Source organism: Cuculus canorus, chromosome 7, assembly GCF_017976375.1.
Source record: "Cuculus canorus isolate bCucCan1 chromosome 7, bCucCan1.pri, whole genome shotgun sequence".
Lineage (NCBI taxonomy): Eukaryota > Metazoa > Chordata > Aves > Cuculiformes > Cuculidae > Cuculus > Cuculus canorus.
The window spans coordinates 23,339,131-23,362,637 of record NC_071407.1 but is presented as its reverse complement, the minus strand read 5'-3'; the positions used below and the strand labels follow the sequence as shown (position 1 = coordinate 23,362,637).

The 23,507-nt window shown below is 39.0% G+C and overlaps 1 protein-coding gene across 1 annotated transcript in view; it reads right to left on the bottom strand.

Moving 5' to 3' along the window:
- Positions 1-2,664: 2,664 nt before the first annotated feature.
- LRMDA (leucine rich melanocyte differentiation associated) overlaps positions 2,665-23,507 on the bottom strand; it is a 602,786-nt gene continuing 581,943 nt past the window's right edge. Inside the window, exon 7 of the mRNA XM_054071217.1 lies at positions 2,665-5,057. Within this exon, the coding sequence (XP_053927192.1) occupies positions 4,978-5,057 (80 nt within the window). The 3' untranslated portion in view covers positions 2,665-4,977. The remainder of the gene's footprint in view (positions 5,058-23,507) is intronic.

Here is a 23,507-nt window from a genome sequence, read left to right as displayed (position 1 = left end):
CTCCTTGAAGGCTTGTGAAAAAACTAATCTGAAACCTTAATCTAATTGTCAGCAACTCTTAGAAAAGGTCAGCTTCAGGTTGACAACACCACCAGAGGCAAGTCCATCAGAGTCACCTAACCTAAAAGGTAACTTTTAGAAAAATTCAGCTGCTTTAGGACTGCATACGGAAAATATATTAATTCAATGAGCTAAAGTAGGAGTGCTGAGTATATCTTGAACGTTCTCACTTAATAAATGCCAAAGAAAATACCCCTAAGACGTTCTACAAACAAGTTATAAATGACTGGAAGAAGCCATTTTTCTTAGGCCTAACTTTCACGTAATTCAACATCTCGGTAGGTTATTCAGGTAATATTAGAAGTAAAATGAGTATTAACTCCTTCTAGGTAAGACAACATTCTCTAACCATCTAATACTGCTTGAGTGGCATACGGAACTCAAAGGCTTTATCAGCTGTTCACAGCCACAGGCTAACTCCAAAAAGGCTCCAAAGCAGAAGACATTTTGGTCCTTCAAGCTATTTAGATGTGTTTGCATATAGTAAAGCTCACCTGTCACACAGAGTTGTTAGTATAGGCATAGTCCCACATTAACATCTTTAGATGGCTGTTTTCTCACTATCCTACCTTGCTCATTTTGGTTTATTTCCATTAATAGGAGTAGAAAGGAATACAGAAAACAGATTTTAACTAAACAGCAGAAAAAGACCAGCCAGTGAGATGTAACAGTTACCAGGTGTACATATAAAAACACTGAAAAAGTACGCATTTCAATTGTTACACTGCAAGAAATGAAGCAGAAATTTCACTTTAAAAACAAAAGGGGAGCACTTACTTTTTTCATGCCATCACTTGCTTGCAGAGCCATGACACAGCAACTGAAGCGGACAAGGAGACAGCTAGAGATCTCTAGGAACACAGGACAACAGCTACCAAGCCGTACAAGACCCCTGGCTTCATATCACCTGATTCACTGTTAGATTCCACATGCTGAACCTGCAAATGGATACCTAGAAATCTGCATGTTAAACATACAGACTCAATCTTGACTATGTGGTTACACCTCTGAAAAGCTGAATTTCATCTCTTTCTTTCACATATGCCAACCATTTAACAAAAAAAAGACAGACAGACAGTTGTGCACAAAGAGGATAAACTCTCCCAAACCGGGCAGGCAGAGACTCATGTGCCAACTATGACGCCACATAAAGAAGAAATATGTGGTAAGACTCTGTGTGAGTCAGTATAAAATGGGCTGATTCAGAACCTTGCCACAAAGGCTGCATCTAGCAAAGTTCTGCTGGGGGTATGCATTTCCCAACATGCTCGTATTGTTGGCAGGAATAAAAAAATATTAATATATCAACGGGCAGCAAGCGAATCCAGTAATTTACAGAAAGAACTCTGAAAAGCACAGACAGGTTTGTTTCTTTCTTCTGACTTAAAAGAGAGCAACATTAGACCAACATGCAGTGATTTTTCATCTGCAAAGATGTAAGAATTGAACATTCAGGAATCATGTTATGTGCTGCTCAGAGCCAAATGTATTAAAAAGGGAGCTGCATACCAGCCTTCTAATAGTAGTAACCTTAACCCTCATGGATAATAACATTGACTTGAAAGGGACCCAACAGTTTGAGTCAAGCAAATACTAGAATAAGTATTGTGCAACTCAGCCCTAACAAAGGAGGAAATAAAGGGTTTCAGTGGTAACATACTTTCAGCAATCCCATAAATCATTTATGCACGTGATTAGAGCCAGTTTGCTCTAAAGTTAAGTCTGTGTATATGTAACAGTAGGATTTGCACCAAAGGTCTTTTATCTTTAAAATTTCACTTACATATTGTAGTCTGGATTTTTTTTCTTATTTTTAATTAAAAGGTTAGGAATGAAACATTTTCCATACATGAAGATAGGAATACACTAAGCACAGCTACTACAGGCAGCTCTGAGTAAAACCATTCGCTTTCCAGGCATCATTTGTGATGACATGATGTCTGCCAAAAGCTAAAGTACTTGTCATCACAAGACGGAGTATAAGACTGCAAATTAAAACAATAGTATTTGAAGATTCCTTATTCAAGTACACCTCGGATCTCAAACCTTGGTAACCGTCAAGAAACGTGGCCAAAGATTTTTTTTATGACAATGTAAAGAACTAAGAATACGCTGGTTCCTTGGAAAGATACACATTTTAAAATCCTTACAGCTTTGTACGCAAATCTTTTCTTTTTAATAGCCTGGTTAATCTTGAGAGGGAAAGATGTGCCACATATGGAGAAGGGGGAGTAAAGGAGAGTGCGTGGAATTGCTTCTTAGATTACTGCAACTTTAATCCTAAATGATACCCAGTGCAGTTAAGAAATCCAGGCATGGTTCCCATGGAGGGAAGAACCAAGTATAGATAGCAGCCCCAGGTTTGAAAAGTTTGTCATCTCTTCAAACACAACTTCAGCAGAAGACATCTGAAAATAAAATGCTTGACACTAACAAAAGTATAAAGAGTAAAAATTATCCATGCTTGTTTTTAAATAATATCCCTAAACATGTTAGCAATATAAAATAAATATTCATAGATTATCCTATTAATTTTCCAGAATAAGTGACATTTAAGTGTGAATTCCCTTTGAGTAAATTTTATTTAGAGTTTTACCATATATAACTATAGGTACATAATCCCCCAAGTGAAAACAACCACCAAAAGGGAAGAGACTTTGATCACATCTCATTCCAAAAATATTTTTGCCTCCAAAGCTTTGCTGGGAAGAAAACACTCCTGAAAAATGATACAAATGGTTTTGACATTAGGAAAAGTAAACAAGCAAAATAAAGATGGAAAAGCCATGCGGTCAGTTTGCAAGTACTGTTTATTGTTTGAGGCAGAGTTAAAGCCTTTTATAAAGACAAGAACATATATGCAACCAGACTGAAAGTGACATTAGGTTATTCTAAACACCCCTACTCAGAGCCCTGCTGCCTCTATTATGCCACGGCCGAAACGTGTGGAGACTCCAAACCAGACAATAGGATAGGAACAAACGAGGATTGTTGTTATTCTGGTAACCAAGAGAGATGACAAGTGCCCTAAATATTTCTAATGATATTTTTGATTTTAAAAAGAGGCATGTAGTTTTCCTTTATCCAAGATCTCCCAGGACTTCTAATGTGATCTGGCATTTTATTTGTAGCCATGTATGACACCAGCAGAGGTGTTACAAGCAGCCAAAAAGGGCTTTCCAGACACCAACATGTATGGAAAACAGCTCAGCGCTCAATTTGAATCACAGGTAGTGTGAAATGGATCTTTCTATGCTCATCACTGATTTTAAGTATCTGTTAAAGATTTATTATAGACTTTCAGAGCGAGTGAAGGCTTCCACTTGCTAAGGCCTAAACAACCCAGCAGCAGCAGTAAGCTTTCCTTTGTCACTCTGCCAGTGTCACCTTTTTTATCAGTCAAACCTGATTTCATGACTGGCTTCAATATCCAGTACCCTTCCACCTGCAATGCTGGCCGATAACAGCCCCCTAAAATACACAACTTCTAAAAACTGACATTTTGTCAAGTAGGAAAGTGAATAAAGACCACCAAGTAACTTCTTTGTGCCCAAACCAGCCAGACAGCGGTGGCTTTCAAGTGGGACCAACATGCATTGATTTGGAACAGCCTAGAGGTTAGAATATGCAAAACTCCTTGGCCAATCTCATTGTGTCCAGTAGCATTTAACACAATACATGCACAAAGTATTGGGATTTTTTTTTTCCACAGTAACAAGTTCATGATTCTACATATGTCTGACCTGTTTATAAGAAAAGCAGGAAAAATGCCATTTTTTTTCCCCACTGAAAATTTGACAATAGCCTTTCTTACACAGACACCAAAAGGGATTAATCAGCACTTGTCTCTATAACATATTAGTAAAGCTGCTAATTATGTTAAATTCCACTGGTTACTTTTATTGACATTTTTCCCCTCTGAATACTCATACCCATCTGGTGGCAATTTTAGTTTATATCGCTCCTTTTAAGCACTTCTTTCTTTCCAAATTTAAGCATTTAATTCCAAATGTAATCTCTGTACAAGTTAAAAATATCTTGTGCAATAAACCAGCAATAATACACACTGTAGATGTCACAACTGAGGGCTTCTTCCAAGTATATATAGTTAAGCTGTGCCACTATTCCACAGCATTAAAAAATGATCGCTTTTCTGAAGGTCAGAGTTAGTAAACATTGAGATGTAATTTAAGAACTAGCAAATTTTGTTTGTTCGCAAAATTGCTTAAATCCTTTTCCTTTGCATATAAACAATATACAAACTGATAATACTCTGCATGGCCAAAATATCTTCATGATATTCTTTTTTTCCCCTTTGGAAAGAAAAAATAATCCCACTAGGCTCATTTGAGGACGGGGGGTGACAGACGACACACACCAAACCAAAACCCCCCTGTGAAAGGATTTGTGTAAGCATGTATGAGATGATAGAAACACAGGCACTTAATTCACAGGGAAGAAAAAAAGAACAGATAAGGGCTTTTTCATCTGAAATTACAGCCTCTCTCTTTTATAAACACTTTGATATCGCCAGCCACTTTCGCTCAACAGGAAAACTGGAGATAAACGCGCTGCTTTTGCTACGGCGCCGACCGATGGAGCATGCTTACTGAAGCCCCAAGTGTGACCCCTGCTCTTCTGCAAGCAGCAATTGGCCCAGGCAATCCATCACGGTGCTCCTCCTGTCAGGCCGGGTGCTCGGCCGCAGCTGTCTGTCACGCTGGTGGATGGGACCTGCTTAAAGGCAATCATGTCAATCTCTATGTGACTACTCAGACTAAGATAGAAGGATGAACTTGACAGGCTTGGCAAAGTCAGCAGAAGGCACTAGAGGACTTTAGTTACATGCTTAAAATTTAGATGCAATTTGTGCTTCTTATGTGGAATGATTGAAGAGGCAGGAAACAATGCTGTATTTTATAGCTGATCGTCTCGGATGAATCTGTTGCCCTCAGAATGTTTTCCATAGTAAATGTAGCGGCATTTTCCCAAAATACCTACAATAGAAAGAGAATTAATGACAAATAGGACAGGAGTAACATAATATGCAAACAGAGCACAAAAATAGGGAAATTTGAAGGAGGAAAGGGAACATTTTTCTCTTGCCCTGCAAAAGAAAGTTTGGGCATTTGAAATATTCAGTATTAGCTTTTCATTCTGTAGTGTTGAGTCCACTGGGAAAACATGTCTTCAAATACCTGTGTGACCTATCCTGTTAAACATACACTCAGACGTGTTTTCAAAAATGGAATGGCAGAACACTGAAACATTATACACCATATTTTATGCCACTGTACCTCTCTCCGGGTTTTGAAAACCAGAAAGTCTGGGCTGAAGTTACATTTTTTGATGATTAAAGTCAAAAAGAAAGAAGCAGCAAACAGTTTAACATGGGTCGAGGAAAAACCTTTCAAACCTTCACAAAGTCGTACTGCAAGCACCTAAAGGCAGCCCTGCTTCGTAGTAGCAGAGAACTGAAGTGACTGTCTGAAAGCCACATGGGAAGTCATCCACAGGTATGGGATAGAACTTTGGACTTGCTAACCATTAGCCCCAAAGACCCGAGCATTTTTCCCAGACTTACAAATAAACATTTAGTAATACCCGTTTTCAAAGTAGCTCTCAAAACAACATCCTGTAAACAAAATGCAATTATAAATTATGCTAAATATTGGTAAATAGAGGATGCATTCAAAAATTAGCCAGAACAGAGATTAGCCAAAAAGAGGATGCTTTCAAAAATTAGCCAGAACATTACTCTCCATGGGTACAGATGGCAACATGCCTGAGGAAACCTTAACTGCTGTTGGAGAGACACATATACCTGCAGATCTCACTACCTTCTTCAAAAGCATCCCCTCTGGTGGTACTAAGTGGTATGTGAAAGCGTAAGTTCACAGTCACATCCCACCTGTGAACATCCTCAAAGATGCTAAATTTTACTAGCACGGTTGTTCTTTGTGCCCTCAGGCATGTAGAGTCAAATTAAAGTCATATCCCATGGACAGAATGAAGGTGAAAGAGTCTCATCTACCTTGGAAGCCAGTCACTGAAGTACATAACTCACCTCCCATAAGGGCAAACATAACCTAGCCCAAAGGAGAGAAACGCTGCCTTACAGAAAGGCGAAAGACGAGGGAGGACTTGATCCCCAATTCCATTATATTTCAGCTTTCCAGGACTCACATCGCAAACACTGTGCTCATCTGCACTACGAATTAAATATGCAAGCTTTTATAGTCTATTTTTTCAGTATAACGTGTGTCAGATAAGCAACTAAAGCCTTGGAAGCCATGGGCTGTGCAAGATTAATGTTAACTCATGCTTTTCTTTCCTTCCAAGACATCAGGATAGTAACACATTCCTATGGAAATAAATAAATAAATTGACAGGACTGTCATTTGTTGTGAAAAACACATTCCTCTCCAGGATAACACAACCTAGGACTATACGGTACAGTGCCTGATCCCTTTTGCTTCCTCCACAGAGTCTTCTTCAATAATTTCAATAATTTCTCTAGTGGAGCAGTTTCCACATTCAAGGAATGATATTCTCATTTCTAAACAAGCAGTTAATGAAAAGCAAGGGTTTTTTTTCCCTCTAAACAGATGATATTCCAAGTCAAACTGCAGCAGGCATTAGGTTGGTAACAAGGCCATTTAGAGCTCTGAATGTAAAAGATACGAACAGTTTATTAATGGCATTCTTAGACTCCTTTTTCACTGGCATTGATAAAAGTCTTCTTTGAGGTCTGCCGCATTTCTTAAGGACTGTAAGCAAGACTGTTTATAGAGATGCTGGTGAGAGAATGCCGTTTGATGAATGCTGGAGACTGTAGCTAGGTGTCAGCGCTTCGAAAATGAGGCAAGGACATGAGGTATTAATATTGTCAATGATCTCTTGACAGGAAAACAGATACTGCATTCACCGTCAGATTTAAATAGACATCAAGTGCATTAATGACAAAAGGGCAGACTTCAAACAAAGGGGGCTGTATGGTGCTGCGCTGAGCCAGTCTGTGAGTTGGCAATAACCTGATCTGAAAAGACACTGTCAGGGCTACAGACAGGCCCGGGATTGTGTGCGGTGACAGAAAACAGAGATGTTGACAGAGATACCGGTGCCATATTATGCCAAGTATATTCTAACACTGTCTCCAGCCCTAACTAAATCTGACATCATTTCCTATCGCTCGTAGTATCCTCCACTGCTCTGGCAGAATATTTCTCCCCAGACATCATTACAAACTCCTCTGTAGTTTTAAAGTTACTGGCATGCCTGTGCTGTCGTGGAGGCTGGGTCTGGAGGCCTAAGGATAACCTCAGTCAATCTAAATTTGGAGTTTGCTGGAGAAGTGCTCTCATTTTCACTGATATCTCAGCTACTTGAGGTGATCTGAACGCTAAAGTGTGAGGAGCTGTCACCTTGAATAAAATCCTTAAAGTAAAGACGCTCGGTTCCTGGGATGTTCAGCAAAGATGTCGGACAGTCTGGCAGCAGGAAATGAAATCCAGCTGCTGCTGCTCGCCTGGGGATAAAGGTGCTTGGGCTAGTGACAGTTAAAGTCAGCTGAAATTTTTGAACTCCTGCAGCCTACAATTGTTTAAATTAAGGAAGTGTTTTCTCCGCAGAGATTCCCTACCCAGGCACACAGCTGCAATTCGACTGCCTCGCATCTTACATACACTGCTCAGCTCCTCTTGATAAAAGCACAGTTGAAAATGTTGCCATGAGACTTTATTTATCATGAAGGTTATTTGTAAAACAATAATCCTGCTCATAAATTAAATGCGGTGACTGGTGGTTGTTTTGTTTTGTTTTCCCTCTCCGTTTCCCACCTCCCTTTGGCAACCACAGAAAACCTAGAGAGCTACAGAAGGCTTGTGTGCTGCAAAGTGAATTTTGATGCTCAGAAATGTCACACATTAATTTAGGAAACCTACTGCTTCTTCCTGCCTATCCGCTACGGTTATTCCTTGCAGTTCAGGGGCAGGAATATGCTTGTGGTTTTGCACTCAGACAAGGGGAGGAATAAGGGGGAAACAATACATCTGTGGCTGTTGTAGTGGGTTTTAATTAAAATATCCAGCATTGGCTATAATAAGCTGAGCATATCCCCTATACATCAAAACAACACACAGCATCCTGAATGAGGTTTCTGCTCACAGTTCTTAAGAAATGACAACACAAGGTCTCTTGAGGGATCATCGTTCCCGAATGAGGCTTCTAATTTTTCTTAAGTAGCTCCTTCTACCATCACTGCAAGCTGTTAAAACTATAATTATGAAAAAAATGCATTGGGAAGAATAATTTTTAAATTCACTCTTTATCTTTTAAATGTTTTCCCCCTTCGGAATGGATGTTCTAATTATGCTGGGTAAGTAACGGCCTTGCAGTTGCTTGCATGTGTTGTGGTATCAGTCTTTCTTTACAAACACATTGTAATGTCAGCAACACCAGCTTTTCCTTAGCTGAGGGAAAACTCAATTATCCAAATAAATAAATAAATACATACATGCATACTAAAGCACATGAAAAAATGTTCCAGTCATGTTTGCTCCTTTTTAATTGGGCATGTGTTGCAAAGAGCTATGGTGCAGTTGGACGCACGCATTTCTAGAACAAAAAGAGTTTGCAGATCTTCACGTATTATGCAGGGAATGGTAAAAAGAAGTTGCAATAGGATTGCTAGGCTTATAGATCGTAAAGCCTCAGTCACAGGTCAAAATCCAGCTCAGACCAAAAGCGACCTGAGGGAATTGTTGTCTGGTAGCATCTTGTTTGCCTTCCTTCGTCCGCTTTTTTCCCTAGCAAACAAAAGCTATGCTTGTATAAGAAAACACCTCTCAGCCACCACAGCTGGGGCAGCTGTTAGCAACATAGCCTTCTCCAGTAGCATTCTGTTTTCTTTAAAAAGTAATAACTAAAACTAAAGAGTCAAGCCAAAACTTTTGCCACTCCCATCAAAATCTATTGCCATATCTGCCCATGATCCCCCCTCAGGCACCCATTTTAGCATCAAAAGTTTTTAACAAGCCCCTCTGCAAGTGCAAACAGCAAAGTATTCACAATTAAATTGTTTGTTAAACACATTGGTCTGCAGTGTATATCAGGGATTACGTTTCAGCAGACAGTTCTCTGCCTGTCTGTCAGATGGGCTAACCACAGGTCCTTGTGCTAGGAGCTGTGGTCAGATAAAGTGTAGCACTCCACACGCAGGCTTGATATTCTAGCAGAATTCCACTTTGCCTAACTTTAACTTAAGTACCGGACCTAAATCCTCCACTGCCAATTTGTATTTGATCCATATTCATCTTCTTTTCCACAGCCTGCTGTTGTATAGTTTTGCTATGGGCTATTAAACAGCTGCCATGTTCCACCAAGAAGCTGGGTGCATTTCAGTGCGGTTATACTACCAATCTGTAAATTGTTTTGAGACCCTTCAGGATGAAATATCAATATCATTATAATTTTTTTCATAGGCACTTGGGCATTTTCTACAATTAATGAACAGAAGTTGCAAAATTCCCTTAAATATTAATATAAACTTCCTTTAAAGGAAAATAATTCCCTACGTACAACATTTAGAGGAGAATAAATACCTATCTACAAACAGTTTCAAGTCTACCATGATTTAGGCAAAACACCTCCAGGAGTTGAATTAATTTAAAACTCTTAAAAACCTTTTCATCTAATGGATAAGTAAAACTGTTTTGAAACAAAAAAAATCCTTTTGTACAAGAATTTAGTAATTTTTCATTTTATATTTATCTTCATCGAAATTCTAAAAACTTTATCTAGTTGTCTAGTTCTGAACTTCTTATTTTCAATTCCACTTTGACTTTCTATGAGAAATGAAGTACTACAGATTTTCAAGAAATAAGGGAATCTCACCTTCAGGAGAGTTTTTTTTCTGCTAAATCAGGTTATTTTTTTCTGCTAAATCAGGAGAGCTAAATTATATACACTCGCACAGTCATTTCACTTAAAAGAAAACCAACAAACCAAAAAACCCACTCTGTCTAATTTTACCTGAGCTTTTTATATTCATATCAAAATGAGTATTTATATTCTTATATTAATCAGTAAGAACATTAAAATAACTGAATGCTGTAAAACGTAGAAAAACATTTCCAAATGTGCTCCTTCAAATTATTTGCTTTGTAATCCTCAGTGAACCAATGGAAAAAAAAGCAACCAAACAAAAACCCCAACAAACCCAAATTCACACAAATAGAATCTTGACATTGAGCTGAATGAACTCTAAATTTGAGGAGCACAGATCCATGCAAAGCTTCATAGCAGGAAAGGGTGGGGGCCTGGGAGGGGATGGGAGGAGAGAAGAGATGCTAAATATCAAACAGTGATAGGAAAGAAAGAATAAACAGAAAGTTTTAAAAATGATTTTTTCCCCCAAGTATTTGTCCAAGTCATTCAGTCTTGTAAGGTTCATTCATTTCCTCCAACTTGCAGACATTTATTATTTATAGTTGGGCATTCATAAGTGTTTATGTAGAAATACATTTTTATAAAGAAGAACAATTGTTTGAGCAATTAGAAACAAGAAATCCTTTACTTTTGAGGATCTGTTAGAGTAAAAAGCAGAACATAATACTTGTTATGTTGTTGGTACCTGTTCTTAAAATGGACCAAATTTAATAAAAAAATTATAAATATATAGGACAAGAAAGGACGGAATCATAGACAGACCTTTTGTGCTTCATGTTGACTTTGGTGGAACAGAACAGTTGTTTCTGTCGAATATGATCCAGCCTATCAATTCTCTGACACCAGAATCTGAGAAGATTGCTTGGAAGACAAGAAAAGGTGTAAAAGATCTTCTGGGTCACTGGGTTCTCCCAAAAGCAGTCAATTACGTAGCTTGGAGAGGTCCACCCAGACTTCCACCCTGCCCCAGCAAACAAACCACTGTCACTACCTCCAGAGAAGTTTGAGCTCAGAAACTGTAATGTGACACAGGAAAAAGAACAGAAGAGTTGCAGCTGTCCTTGCTAATGTGACGGCATCTCAGACCACTACAGTTAAATCTGTTTGCTGCAACTGCAGTTTCCAGAATAGGAGCCTACGGTCTGAAGTCAAGACACAGGATCCAGACTCCTTAAACAGAGCTGAGGGAACAACAGAACGAGGAGCATACAACAGATAAGGATGCGATTGCCTCTGAAAGCTGTGCAAAGGTTATCTTATAAAAACCTGAAATATCACAGCAACAAACCAAAACCAAACAAAAATTCACTACAATATTACCATAAAACACAAATGCTCAAATAACAAATGCACAAACAGTAACATTCCTTATGTTATAAACTAATTTATTTTTCAGAGGAAAAATACATTTTGCTTACATTTTCACTAAATGTAAGCAAAACAAATGCATAATTCCTGCAAAACTATATGGTTATAAAGGGATGAGGCTGCGCTTGAGAAAGCTGAGGACAAAGCTCACTGTGGCTAAAGCACAATTGCCACATCGTGGCCGCAATTCTGACAGAGGGGTCCCCAAATACTCCTTGAGAGGGGCCCATGGATTAGGGAATGTCATTGATTTCAGGTTTCCTGGAGCAGGAGGACATTCTTTCAGTAGCAAACTGCTGCCCCTGATTCTTCTCTCTCCTTCTGAGAGTAACAACACTAAAGGAAGGTAACCTTCACAACCAGGGGAGATGAAGCACCTCTTTGCTCTGCTCCCTGCACAGGGATGCCAAAAAGTGATAATAATTTCCTCTGGACACCTTACAGCATGGGGCAGAAAGTGGTTGTTCAGACTGAAAGAAATTACCGAAAGGCACAAAATCAACTCCATATGCAGCCTACAGTAATGGTGTTGGAATTAGACACCTAAGCTAGAGCCGAGAGGAATCAGAGCAGGCAAACTAAGACACTGAATCATTCCAAGTATCCTGCACAGACAAGTACTGTGACATGTCAAGTCTCACTGGCCTGTTTGGAGGAAGGAGGGGTATAAGGGGGAGTATGTGGAGAAGTGAGAGTAGAGGAGGTGAAGGAAAGCAGTCAACAGGGAGAGGATGTTGGAAAAAAATTGCAATGAAGGTGATAGGAATACAAAGATGTGAAGTTTGCATTCCGGGCCAAGGGAGCTGCATAAATGTTCAGCGTAAACTAGCAGTCAAGCTGATGTGTGATAAAGTGCAGCCTGCTGTAAATACACTTCAGGGCTCCCAATGCAGCTGGAGATGAAACTTGTAATTTGGAAGAGGGAAAAGAAAAAGAAAAAAAAAGAAGAAAGAAAGAAGAAAAAATAGGAAAGAAAAAACGCACTGCAAGGTTTTTTCTCACATAATCTGTTACTGGAAAAATGAGAAGCTTGTCCAAGTCCGTGGGAATAAGCTGATGAGCTGATACTTAATAATAAACCATATTGTGTCATGGTGCGGAGTCATCTAGATCCATTCAGGCCACAAACTATATTACTTTATACAGCCCTGGCTGACATACATTTAAAGCCCTCTACACATTAAGGAGCCATTAGGCTGACAGATTAAAAGTTATCTTGGAGCTAATGTTTCCATTATGCGTATCCTGGCAGTGGAACAATCAACACAGTGTTCCTCAGATGTCATATTTTGTTTAAAAAAAAAGGGTAGGGGGGAGAGAAGGGGGAAAGGAGGGTATCTCTCCCTCCTTGAATGACATTGACATGATCAGCTTTGATCTGGGCATGTGCTCTCTACAGGTTCTCTACCGTTGGCTAAAATAAGAGCATTTACGGAATAAAATGTTAAATCATTAATGAGTTCCATACTCCTTTGGGTGTCATTGTTACAATTTAAGGTCCCACACTTGGGATTCCTTTGGAATCTTTCCACGCTTATTGCAACCATCATCAGAGAAATATGTTTTGGGGGTGGAGATGTCTTTCTCTAGCAAAAGAAGGAAAACCAGAAAAGCCAAACGCTTTTGTCTCTTCAGTGCATCTTCACCAATTTTGCCCGCTCCAATAATGTCGTGGATGGAATTATTGCCAACTTTATGATGAAATATTTAATGTTGAAGACATAAAAAATTTTTAAAAAATAGCTTTTAAAATACTCAGAAACGTAAGTTGTGTAGTTAGTGAGGTACTGCAGCCAAAGAAACCCCAGTGCACAGAAAGCACCAGCAAGCTAGATATTACGGTGAGCAGATGCTTACATTTGGATATATCGAATACCCTTGAAGGAGACAGAGGAAAAGAAGAATGGGTTGACAGTTCTTTTAGCCCTTTAAACACTTCTTCACATACCTCGTTCTCTCATATACAGTCTAAAAGCAGTAGAGTAAAAGCAGAACACATTACTGTAAATATCCAATCCAAGTCAGGTTACATCTATTAAACACCCTTCATCTTTAAACCAATGTCACAAGAGCTTAATTGTTTTCTATTAACGACCAAATACCCTACACTGGACTAGCAATTTTAGTAACCAGGCAAAAAGCCACTCCCTGCCCAAACAGACCCTTCTCCCCGGCTTCCCTCCCGCCAGGCAACTTCAAGCCGAGCACAGCAGCACTAGAGGGCAGCATGCATTTGTCTAAAAAATGGACCACACCAGCAAACTAAAATATTCTGATATGACAATTAAAGCAATATTGTTTGTTAGCTTTGCATCAGATTTCTTGTTCTGTCATGATCAAAGCCTATATTTATACAACCTCTGCTTTCAGCCTTTTGCCCAGGAGCCCGACTTCTGATGGCCTCATCTCCGCGTATATCACTGTGTACACAGATGGCTACAAAAGGATGTCACTGGGTAGTGGTCTGAACAAAAGGCTCAAAATGTTTTACAGAGAGGAGGTAACCGCCCTTCTACACCACCGGCTTCCACCACAGTTGGGGTGACACAATATAAATCCTAGCACTGTTTCAAAGCATCTTCCTATTACTTTTGAAAACGCAACAGTATGATCACTAAAGTGATGCAAGAGACACTTTTAATATATTCAGAATGGTGGAAGGAAAGAGGGTTGCAAAATCCCATCCCTACCATACATTAAAGTTCAGCTGTTCAGTGCACACTCACCATGTTAACTTAGATTTTCAGTTAATTTAGCTAACATATGCAAAAATGGCATTTCTTTAGACTGCTCTTTACTTTGGGCTATAGTCTACTAACAAAACTTACATTAATCAGCAATGGAGTTAAACCATAAAGAATAACAAGGTCATTAAGAGGAAAGAAAGTGGGTATAATTATACGGTACTTCACAAACTTTAACCACGCACAGATTGCATTAGCACTAAAATGCAAGGGGGGAAAAAAAGAGGGAAGTAAGCTCTTTCAGTAAGTGTGGTAGAATTAAACAAATGTACCATGATTTATGGGGCAGAAAGCAAACTTTTGGAATAATTGTTCGGAAAGTCAGCAAGCATTCCAATAAAATTACAAATTCTTATGTGAAAAAAATCTGAGCAGCAGGGCCCTTCTGGAAAGTTTAGACATAAATTTGGCTCATCTCATAAGTAAAACTTGCTTTTGGATCTTAAATGTGTTCCTGCTGGAGGAGTTCACATTAGGAAAAAAAAAAAAAAAAAAAGCCATACAAAACTCAGTCTGGCTCAACTGGTTTGAAATTTCTCAAGAGAGTCATCTGAAATAAAGACAAGTTGCTTTTTATTTTTAAAGCCGGGAAAGAAAGTATCTCAAATAAAATTAAGGAGCATAATGAAATAGTGCTGCTGTCACATTACGATACAGCTAAGGGAACCTTCTTTGCATGCCATTACTTGCTCTATTCCATAGGCCCTGCCGCAGAAACAAAGGAAACATTTAACTAATTGCTAATGATAGGATTGCTATGATTCTTTCTAACACAAACCCAAGCGTTTTTCAAGAAGTTGATACTACATGGCCCTGGACTGCCTTGTTTTCCAGTGGAAGCAGAAAGCATTTGGCACTTTGTAAGGCACATCCGGACCCCACACAACTGCTGAGTTCCTTTCTCTCTTCTATAGCTGTTGCCATATAGCACCAAATGAAATCAAAAATCCATCTGGATTCAAACATGCAAAGCGTTCAGTAAATATCTGGTTCTCTGGCCTAAGCCTGGGCTTGTCTCTTAGCAGAATTTTGTTCTATGCTATATCACCATCTGCTATTGCTAAATACTTACAGGCCACAGTCTGGTTCCCAAATGCTGACTGTCTCCAGTACGCTATGCCAAAACATTGTCATTGTTTCCCATCCTCAACTCTTTTCCCCCTTCCTTGGAGTCCTTTTAAAAACATGCTAATGAGAGGGAGGCTGAAGGTTAAATCATAGTGGACAGCAGAACATAGCTTACAAGTGCACTTTTAGCCTCCATGGAAGCTTTTGCTAAAGAGAGGGGGTTAAGAAATAGCTTGAGAGAGGCACATTAAAACCCCTCCATTAGGGTCAGAGTCATTAAAGTTTAGTCCAAGCACCAAAGACTTTCTAACAAGTATTATGCTTAGTAAACGTTTTCCGCTGGAGCATGGATATTGGTGAGAGCTTTTGGAGTGTGTCAGTTAATCAGTATTCACCCGCTTTGACAGCTTGAAATATTAGTCACTTATTTGGCTGGTTCAAATTTGTCAGACTTGACTATGTTGTAAGTTAACATGTCCCCATACTAAAAAGGAGCCAACTGGCAAATAAAACACATCTGGCCAAACAATCAAGCAATGCTGATCACTGTATCACTCACAAGCACAAATTAAGAGCAACTGTCTTTGAGACTACCAAGCTAATAAGGAAGCAATAACCTGCTACCTCCTACTTTACCAAAACGCCCTTTAAACGGTTAACTGAAGGATAAAACCTTCACCACATTCTGCTTTTGAGATATCCAGTTGCTTGGTTAAAGCTGCATAAATATTTCAGATGTATAGGGTCATTTGCTGATACAAATGGAAGAAATACTTAAGACAGAAGCTGTCTCTCAAACTAGATAATGTTGTTGGGCCAAGGAAGCCCCATCTGCCACAGGAAAGACATTTAAGCAATGGCTCTTAAAGGTAATACTCTTCACTTTCAGTCTCAGAGTGGGTACCATTAAACCAGAAAGTGCTCTGAAGGCAGCAGGTATCCAGGATTAGCTCACCACATGAATTCACAATGGGAAAGCCAGTCAAATACAGCCACTGTTTGGTTAAACGTATCCAACAGCAGGGTACGTGGCTGCTGCTGCTGCTAAGCCTGTGGCAGTACTGAACACTCTCTGTCCTAAAGGAGTAAGTAGCGGGCACGCTGACTTCCACAGCATCCTTTGAGCTCTCCGACAGAAGCAACGCACAGCAAATCTGCCCTAGTGAAGACCTCAAAGATCGCAAAAGCAACAACAAAAAAAAATTATACACGAAAGCTCTTTTCAGGCATAAGGAAAGCTTAACCACTTACGTGTGCGCAGTGAACCCTCTGGTCCTTTCAGAGAGGCTCCTGGGAAGCAGCTATACACTGCTGAAGTATTTCAGTCTTTGGGCAAAACAAGCTTGACATCCCTGTTGGCATCTCTGCTGAGAACAGACACCAGCCTCACTCAGAAAACATCAAACGTGACTTTCTGCTAGCTGTGGCCGTGGCAAAGCTGGATATTGAAGGCAGGGGGAGGAGAGGTCATCGAGGAAGCAGTAGTTAACGGGGTAAAGTGAGTGTTATAATCCTCAAATTGCAGTTGGACTGAATGTTTTCAGACAATTTGGCTGTCTAAATCAAGACAGTATCATTTTTCTTCCTTCTAGGAGAGGGTTAAGAATAATCTGAAGCTCGGAAAATGGCTGCTTTTGATACTAGTGAGGCCTTCTCTTTAACTAGATCCTTCAGGAAAAAACAAATTAATCAAGAGCCAGCTGAAGTGGGTTTAATGATTGCATTCTGCATACAATCAGCTTTTCCCTTTTCAAGGGCCATCAATATGTCAAGGGAAGACATATCTGAAGGATATAGCTCTTAACATCAAGGTTATCTATTCTCCACAAGGCTCCCACTCCTTACTGGGCTGATACTTTACACTGCCTGTGTCTAACATTTTCATCAACTCTGCAATCAATCAAGGTAATAATGTTGTGCAAAAAATCAATTAACAACGCAATTAAACTTTCCTTATTATCTCAAAGGGCTGAAATAATACCTAAAGGGAAGATAGACTCACTGAATGCAGACATCCATAACCCAATGTGAAAGTGAATTATGAGGTTAGACAGATGCAGGCATGTACTGGTGCTGTTATTTTCAAAGGGATATATCTCATCCAGGCAGTGTATCAGTCACCACCAATCCCATACCCTAAAATTCCAAATTACTTTTAAGAAATATACGATGTGCAATATCCATTTCATATTCTCTTTTAGAGATAAACCCCCCAAAATCTGAACGGAAGTATTATTCAAAGACAAAATGATCTTTCAGAGAGAACATAAAATATAAAAGCTATAATAACATTTACATCTGTATACCACCCATGTCTGTAAATGCAGGTCATCAATTATACATAATCTGTAGTGAATAAGGAACAGAAGAAGCAGCACAACATTTAAAGCCCAAAGGCTCAAATTTACAAATACCTTGCATCAAGTATACTGAAGGAAGAGCCCCAATATAAACACAGGCAGCAACAGCAGCAAGGACTTAAGTATCACTCACTTAAAATGAGACAGAGTCCCTATATTATTTTGTAATTACATTCAATCCTCATGGAAACATCATTTCCAAGAGCTAAGAGTTTTAAAGCGCCCTGAAAGCAAACAATTAACCCCTTGCTGTTGGGAGGATTTGGGTTTTAGCATAAAGACATGAAGGAGCAGGGGCACTCAGCACACCAACACAATGGATTTAGTAGAGTTAGGAACCCAGGTGCTACAGTCTTGTGTCAGAGACGCATGGCTGAGGATTTGAGGGAGGGAGGAGAGGAATAGAAAAAGAATACACCTAAAATTAAACACCATATGAATGGTCTTTACTAGTCCCCAGGGACAGACAACAACAACAAAATGTTGTTGTACAAAGAAAATGACCACAACCAAGCCAGGTGTTTTGTGGGGTTTTTTTTGACACCTATCATTTTGTACCAGACAACTTGAGCATTCCCCCTCAGCCCCCCCTACTCATTTCTTAATACAGACAGAGCCTTCAGCCTCCCTTGTTTTTATTCAACATAGGCAAAAGATAATGAAAATAGAAAACATATAAGTGAAAACTATGTCAGAGTGACCAGCTAGGATCACATCCTGTAATAAGCTCAGGATAATTTGGAAGCAGCCAAGGTTCCCCTTAACCACTGCACTTGGAACTCCTCTATTAAAGGGCACTCTGTGTGCCTGTGTTAGCTAGAGGTGTTCTACAAAGCAGTTCTCGCAGCAGGGTTTGCTTAAGCACATAACAGCTGCAGTTTAGAAATGGACTATTCTTACAATTAGCTCACGTAGCGTAAGTGGCTTGTTTGGACCAAGAACATCTCTTTTTTTTTTTGTTGATAATTCTCCCTGGTTTTGTCTTTGTCTTCCATTTCCTGCTCTTCTCCCTGCTACCCCTCAAGCTGTGGAGTCAGTCATGGGTGAGACACAAATAAGTGAATTCAAAACTCAATTTTCCACAATTTTTGAAATGTTACACACATAGGTTTGAGGCATTAATATTATTCCAGGATAAGAGAATTCAGCTATTACTATCTTAACCTTTAGGAACATAATTAATATGTTTTCATTTTCAATGACTTCATTGTGTGTCTATCAACTGGAACCATTCCTGCTGTGTATTTGATTCCACTGACGATGGGGTGTGTTGGATTTTAAATGATGTGCTAGCACTTCTGTTCCCCATATATTCTAGTTTATGTGTTATTCATGACTTGCATTTGGAGACACGGATGATACACAGATGTAAATGTTATTAAAGCTTTTGTGTTTTAGATTCATTGTGAAAGACTTCTTTGTTTTCAGATAATTCTTTTAACCATCACAAATAACCAGCAATACACGACATTGTCTCGAGACTTTTTTCTTTCCTGTTAAGCTTTTTGATGAAGAGATTTTTTTTCTGTCCCTAATGTTCTCTCTTCATCAAAATAAAATACAGGATAAACTGACAGACAGTAGAGTTACACCTGCAGAATAATGTAGAAGTAAAACCCTTTTTTTGTCATATGCTCATTATACAAAATCAGAACCAAAAGTTACTTCATTTTTTAATAGCTGTCAGGGCTGTGGGTCCCAGTTCAAGAAGGCTGAAATGCATAATTCTTAACCCTTTAACATCACATTGGTATTCCTAAGGAATTCAAAATGAATGTGGTAAAGAAAAAGGTGCTTTGCAAAATCATAATTCCCTATCCTCACTTAGATTAAAATTGTTCTAGATGAATACTTTTGCATAACTATTTAAAGATTTTGACTATATGACAGACATCCTGTGGATCTTTGTTGCACTGGTACTATGTAGGAAAAGCCTGAAACACAAATTCGTACTTAACTGCACGGTACCCATCAGCCTTGCAAAACGCTACCCAGCCAGTAGTCAGAGGCAATTCTTTTGATGGACAGATAAAACACCATTGAATTTTTTCATCATCACTTATTAAGGCAAAGGGTGAGCAGGTAGTTTTGTGTGTCTGGGCTGCTAAATCTTCAAGATAATTGTGTGAGGCTGCTGCACCAAAGAACGTATATACACCCACATAACTCTGACTGGAAGAAAAGTGCTCTCAAAAAGACATGTTTAATCACTAATAATTCTGTCATATGACAATATTTTTTCAGACACTTAGATACTTTCTATCAGTGAAGCTGAACCTCGCTTCAAATGTGAAGTCTTGGAGTTCTCACATTTTTTTTTTCTACTTTTTGCTTTAAAAGAAGTCTTTCACAGCACATTTTTTCTATTTCTGCATTTTTATCTGTTAAGCCTATAATACACAGCAGCAGGCTCTGTACAAAATTTAAATATTCAGAAACAAGGCAAAAGGGATTTCTTTGTCTGAAATTCAAGATTTTTATTGTAAAAATCTAACTTGGAGCAATTTAGTCAAATACTATAATGGGTTGACCAAGAAAAAAAACTCATTATGTCTTCTGCTTTGGCAGTAGTGCGCTAGATAGCGGCAGATCACACACCCAAAAGTACCATTTTACAGAGGACTTCATATTTTGTTGTGAATAGTTACTGAAAAGAGAGTTTTCCATCTGACGGAGAGAATCAATCTAATGTCACCCACTCTTTACTTCCAATTTTCTGCTAGCACCACCTCTGTCTGGTGCAATCTTGTTAATGTTTTGCTGTAGATACCTGCTGTTTTACTTTGCTTGCCACTAAAGCCTACTGCTTTGGAATAGTTTTTGAAAACGGCTTTGGGGTTGTACAAAACAGAAGACAATTTCTGAAACTGAACCAAACTGTAACTTAATTCAGCAGGACACCGCAACCCTGCTTCCAAGTCTTTGATGCTTCATTATGACAATAATAAGACTCCAACTTTTCCCCTCACCAGTCACATCAAAGTCAGCCCAGAACTACTCAATAGATCATTTCTAATGGTCATAAAACAGTATGCAATGGCTCAGTTACCCTGCACTGCATTCCAGGTAAATCCTAGCCACAGCGTGGTGAGGCCATTCAATGCAAGGAGCAATTTGCTCCCTACTGCAGGATGCAAGATCAGGAGAAAGTAGCACGTCTGGAAGCATCATCGGATTAGGCAATAAAGGGTCCTTGAGACTAGGAAGCTACTCTGTTTGGGAAAAGTGACACAAGCTGAGCAGAAGAGAGGGAAACAAAGGCCATTTTTGAGTGATTTCAACCTTGTGCTGCACTATGAGCTCTTCAGCCTTCACAGACTGGCCAATGTACTCATTTAATTCTTTTCTTTTCACAGCATAAACACATACTCAACTCATGGGCTTGCTCAAAAATGCAAAGAGTTCATCATCCAGGGAGTAGACAAGAGTAATATTTTCAGAAGGTTCTTCAACAATTATTTTGTTATCAAGAAGCAGTGTATGATTCAGCTGAAAGAGGAGAGATTTAGATGAGATATTATGAAGAAATTTTTACTGTGAAGAGTGGTGAGGCATTGGCACAGGTTACCCAGAGAAGTTGTGGCTGCCCCATCCCTGGAGGTGTTCAAGGCCAGATGGGATGGGGCTTTGAGCAGCCTGATCCAGTGGAAGATGTCCCTGCCCATGGCAGGGAGGTTGGAACTGGATGGGCTTTAAGGTCCCTTTCAACGCAAATAATTCTATGATTCTCTGATCTCTTGGAAATATGACACTGTCAATATACATTATTTAGCCAAATCTTGTTTTATGAATGATATCAGTAGCCACCTCATCTGAAATAAAACCTGATGCCACATAACAAGGAGATGTTGAAACACATACTGCTGTTAAAATTAAATTGCTTGTATACCAAACATAAGTTAGATATGTTGGGTACCTCTATAGAGATGTGAGATTTCTGCCACTCTCCCAATGCACTTGTCACCCTTAAACAGTCTTAGGTAAACACAATACGCTTGGATATCACGAAGTAGGAGATCAGGCATCAAAGCAGATGATTCACTGCACTTTTATTAAGAGAAATTGTTTAACTGAATGAGATATTTTTTAGAGATGATGAAGTCAAGAGAGACTCAGTACAACCAATCACTAAAGAAGCAACCAGTGACCCATAGGCTTGAGACTATCCTCCCTTTCTGAAGTGGTGCCACTACATATTACCAGAAGCTTCATCAGACCACTCTAGATCAAGGATATATTCAGGTAAGATTAGCCAACAAATAGGGTACTAAGAGATACGTAAAGATAGCAAAACATGACCTTCCCTTTTTTCTTCCATATATTAGAATTCTGTGTTTAACATGGATGAACTTTGTCTTCTTATAAGACCAAATGATACAACAACAACAATTTTCTTTATCTAAAGAAAATAAATTCACGTGATCTGGCCAAGCAACTGTGCAGGCCTAGTGAATCTGGCAGTCTTGTATGGCCTCCTTCCCCATTTATAGCAATGATGGGTAAGTCCTGGACAAACATAGCTCTAAAATTTATTGACTTCAAGTGCAATTAATATCCGTGCCTCTGGAAAGCTTATATAAAGTGATTACTCTGTTCAAAGAGGAAAAAAAGGACCATCAAACGGTTATTCTGAAAGTTATTTTTCTGTTCTTCTTTGTCTCCAAAAGGAAAGGGGGATGGGGGAATGACTGTTCCATAATTATAAATCTTCTGAAATTGTAACTCAGGAAAAGACTTTTCAAATAAAATGTTTCCCAGAAAAGAATATTTGGCAGCAGTTGGCTCTTGTTTTCCCTAATAACCATTAAAAGCCTGCCCTAGTAAACCATTTTACTACAACGTTTGAAATGGTAGAGTTTACATTTTATTTAATGAATAGTTGCAGAGCGTTAAAGCAACATCTCGTCGGCGAAACAGCTCCTTATCCTCGCTTTGTCTCAATTGGTTTTTTTACATTTCATTTTCAATGACATGTCAGCCGTCTCTCACCAACCTCAAAGGAAAGTTGAATGCGGGGCTTACAAAGTTAAGCTGACATTTGCTCTCTTCCAATAAAAAATATTTAGTCCATTAAACATAAATACCTGTCATTATGATACATGGACTGGGTACAAGCCTCCCGTTTCCCTCTGATGTTTATTACATCCAAACAACTGCAGTGCCTGCATGTTTTCAACTTTAGTGTATTGATTAAACTTTTAAATGGCTGCCATATAACCCAGGGACATCAGGAAGATTAATTTGCGTCAATGTTCATCTGTAATTCATTAGCCATTTATTCTTTACAACCACATGGGCTATCAAGAAAATGCAGGCCATTTTTCACTCTGCACAGGCTTGGGAACAGATCCTGAAATTTGTGCTGCATACAAATAAGCTCCCCAGGCCCGGGCACTTAAACTGCTTGGCTTTTCAAAAGTTGAAGTTGGGAATAACAGCAGAAAAAAGGGAACATAAAAAACCAGAAATGGACAAAATATACGTCCTTAGGGTACTAGGGATTTAACTGAGTTTGTCCACTGTCTTTTCATCCATGGATTATGGTTTCTTATTTCAGTCAGATTAAAATAACTGAAACTTGTTTCTGTGCAAAGGCCATAAATAAAATGAGTTGCACCCCCTCTAATATCTTCCAAGATGCAGTTACTTGGAGAAAGCTAGAAAGTGGCAGCGAAGTATAAAAAGCTCATGCCTCAAGGAGATTGTAGCTGTGAATCTAAGAAAAGGATGCAGTTTTAACCAATTCACACATTTATTGTGGATTCCAGTCCTGCCTTTAGTTGGTCAAATGCCCAGCTAAATATTGGTATGTTTCCTTAGGGTAGAGGTAAGCCATCTGGCTCCTTGATTTGCCCTACTGACCCTTTGGCACAGTATGAAGTGCATATTAAATAAGGAAAAGGGAAGAGAACAGCTATAAAGCAAACAAAAATACACATGAATTTTACATTTACAATAT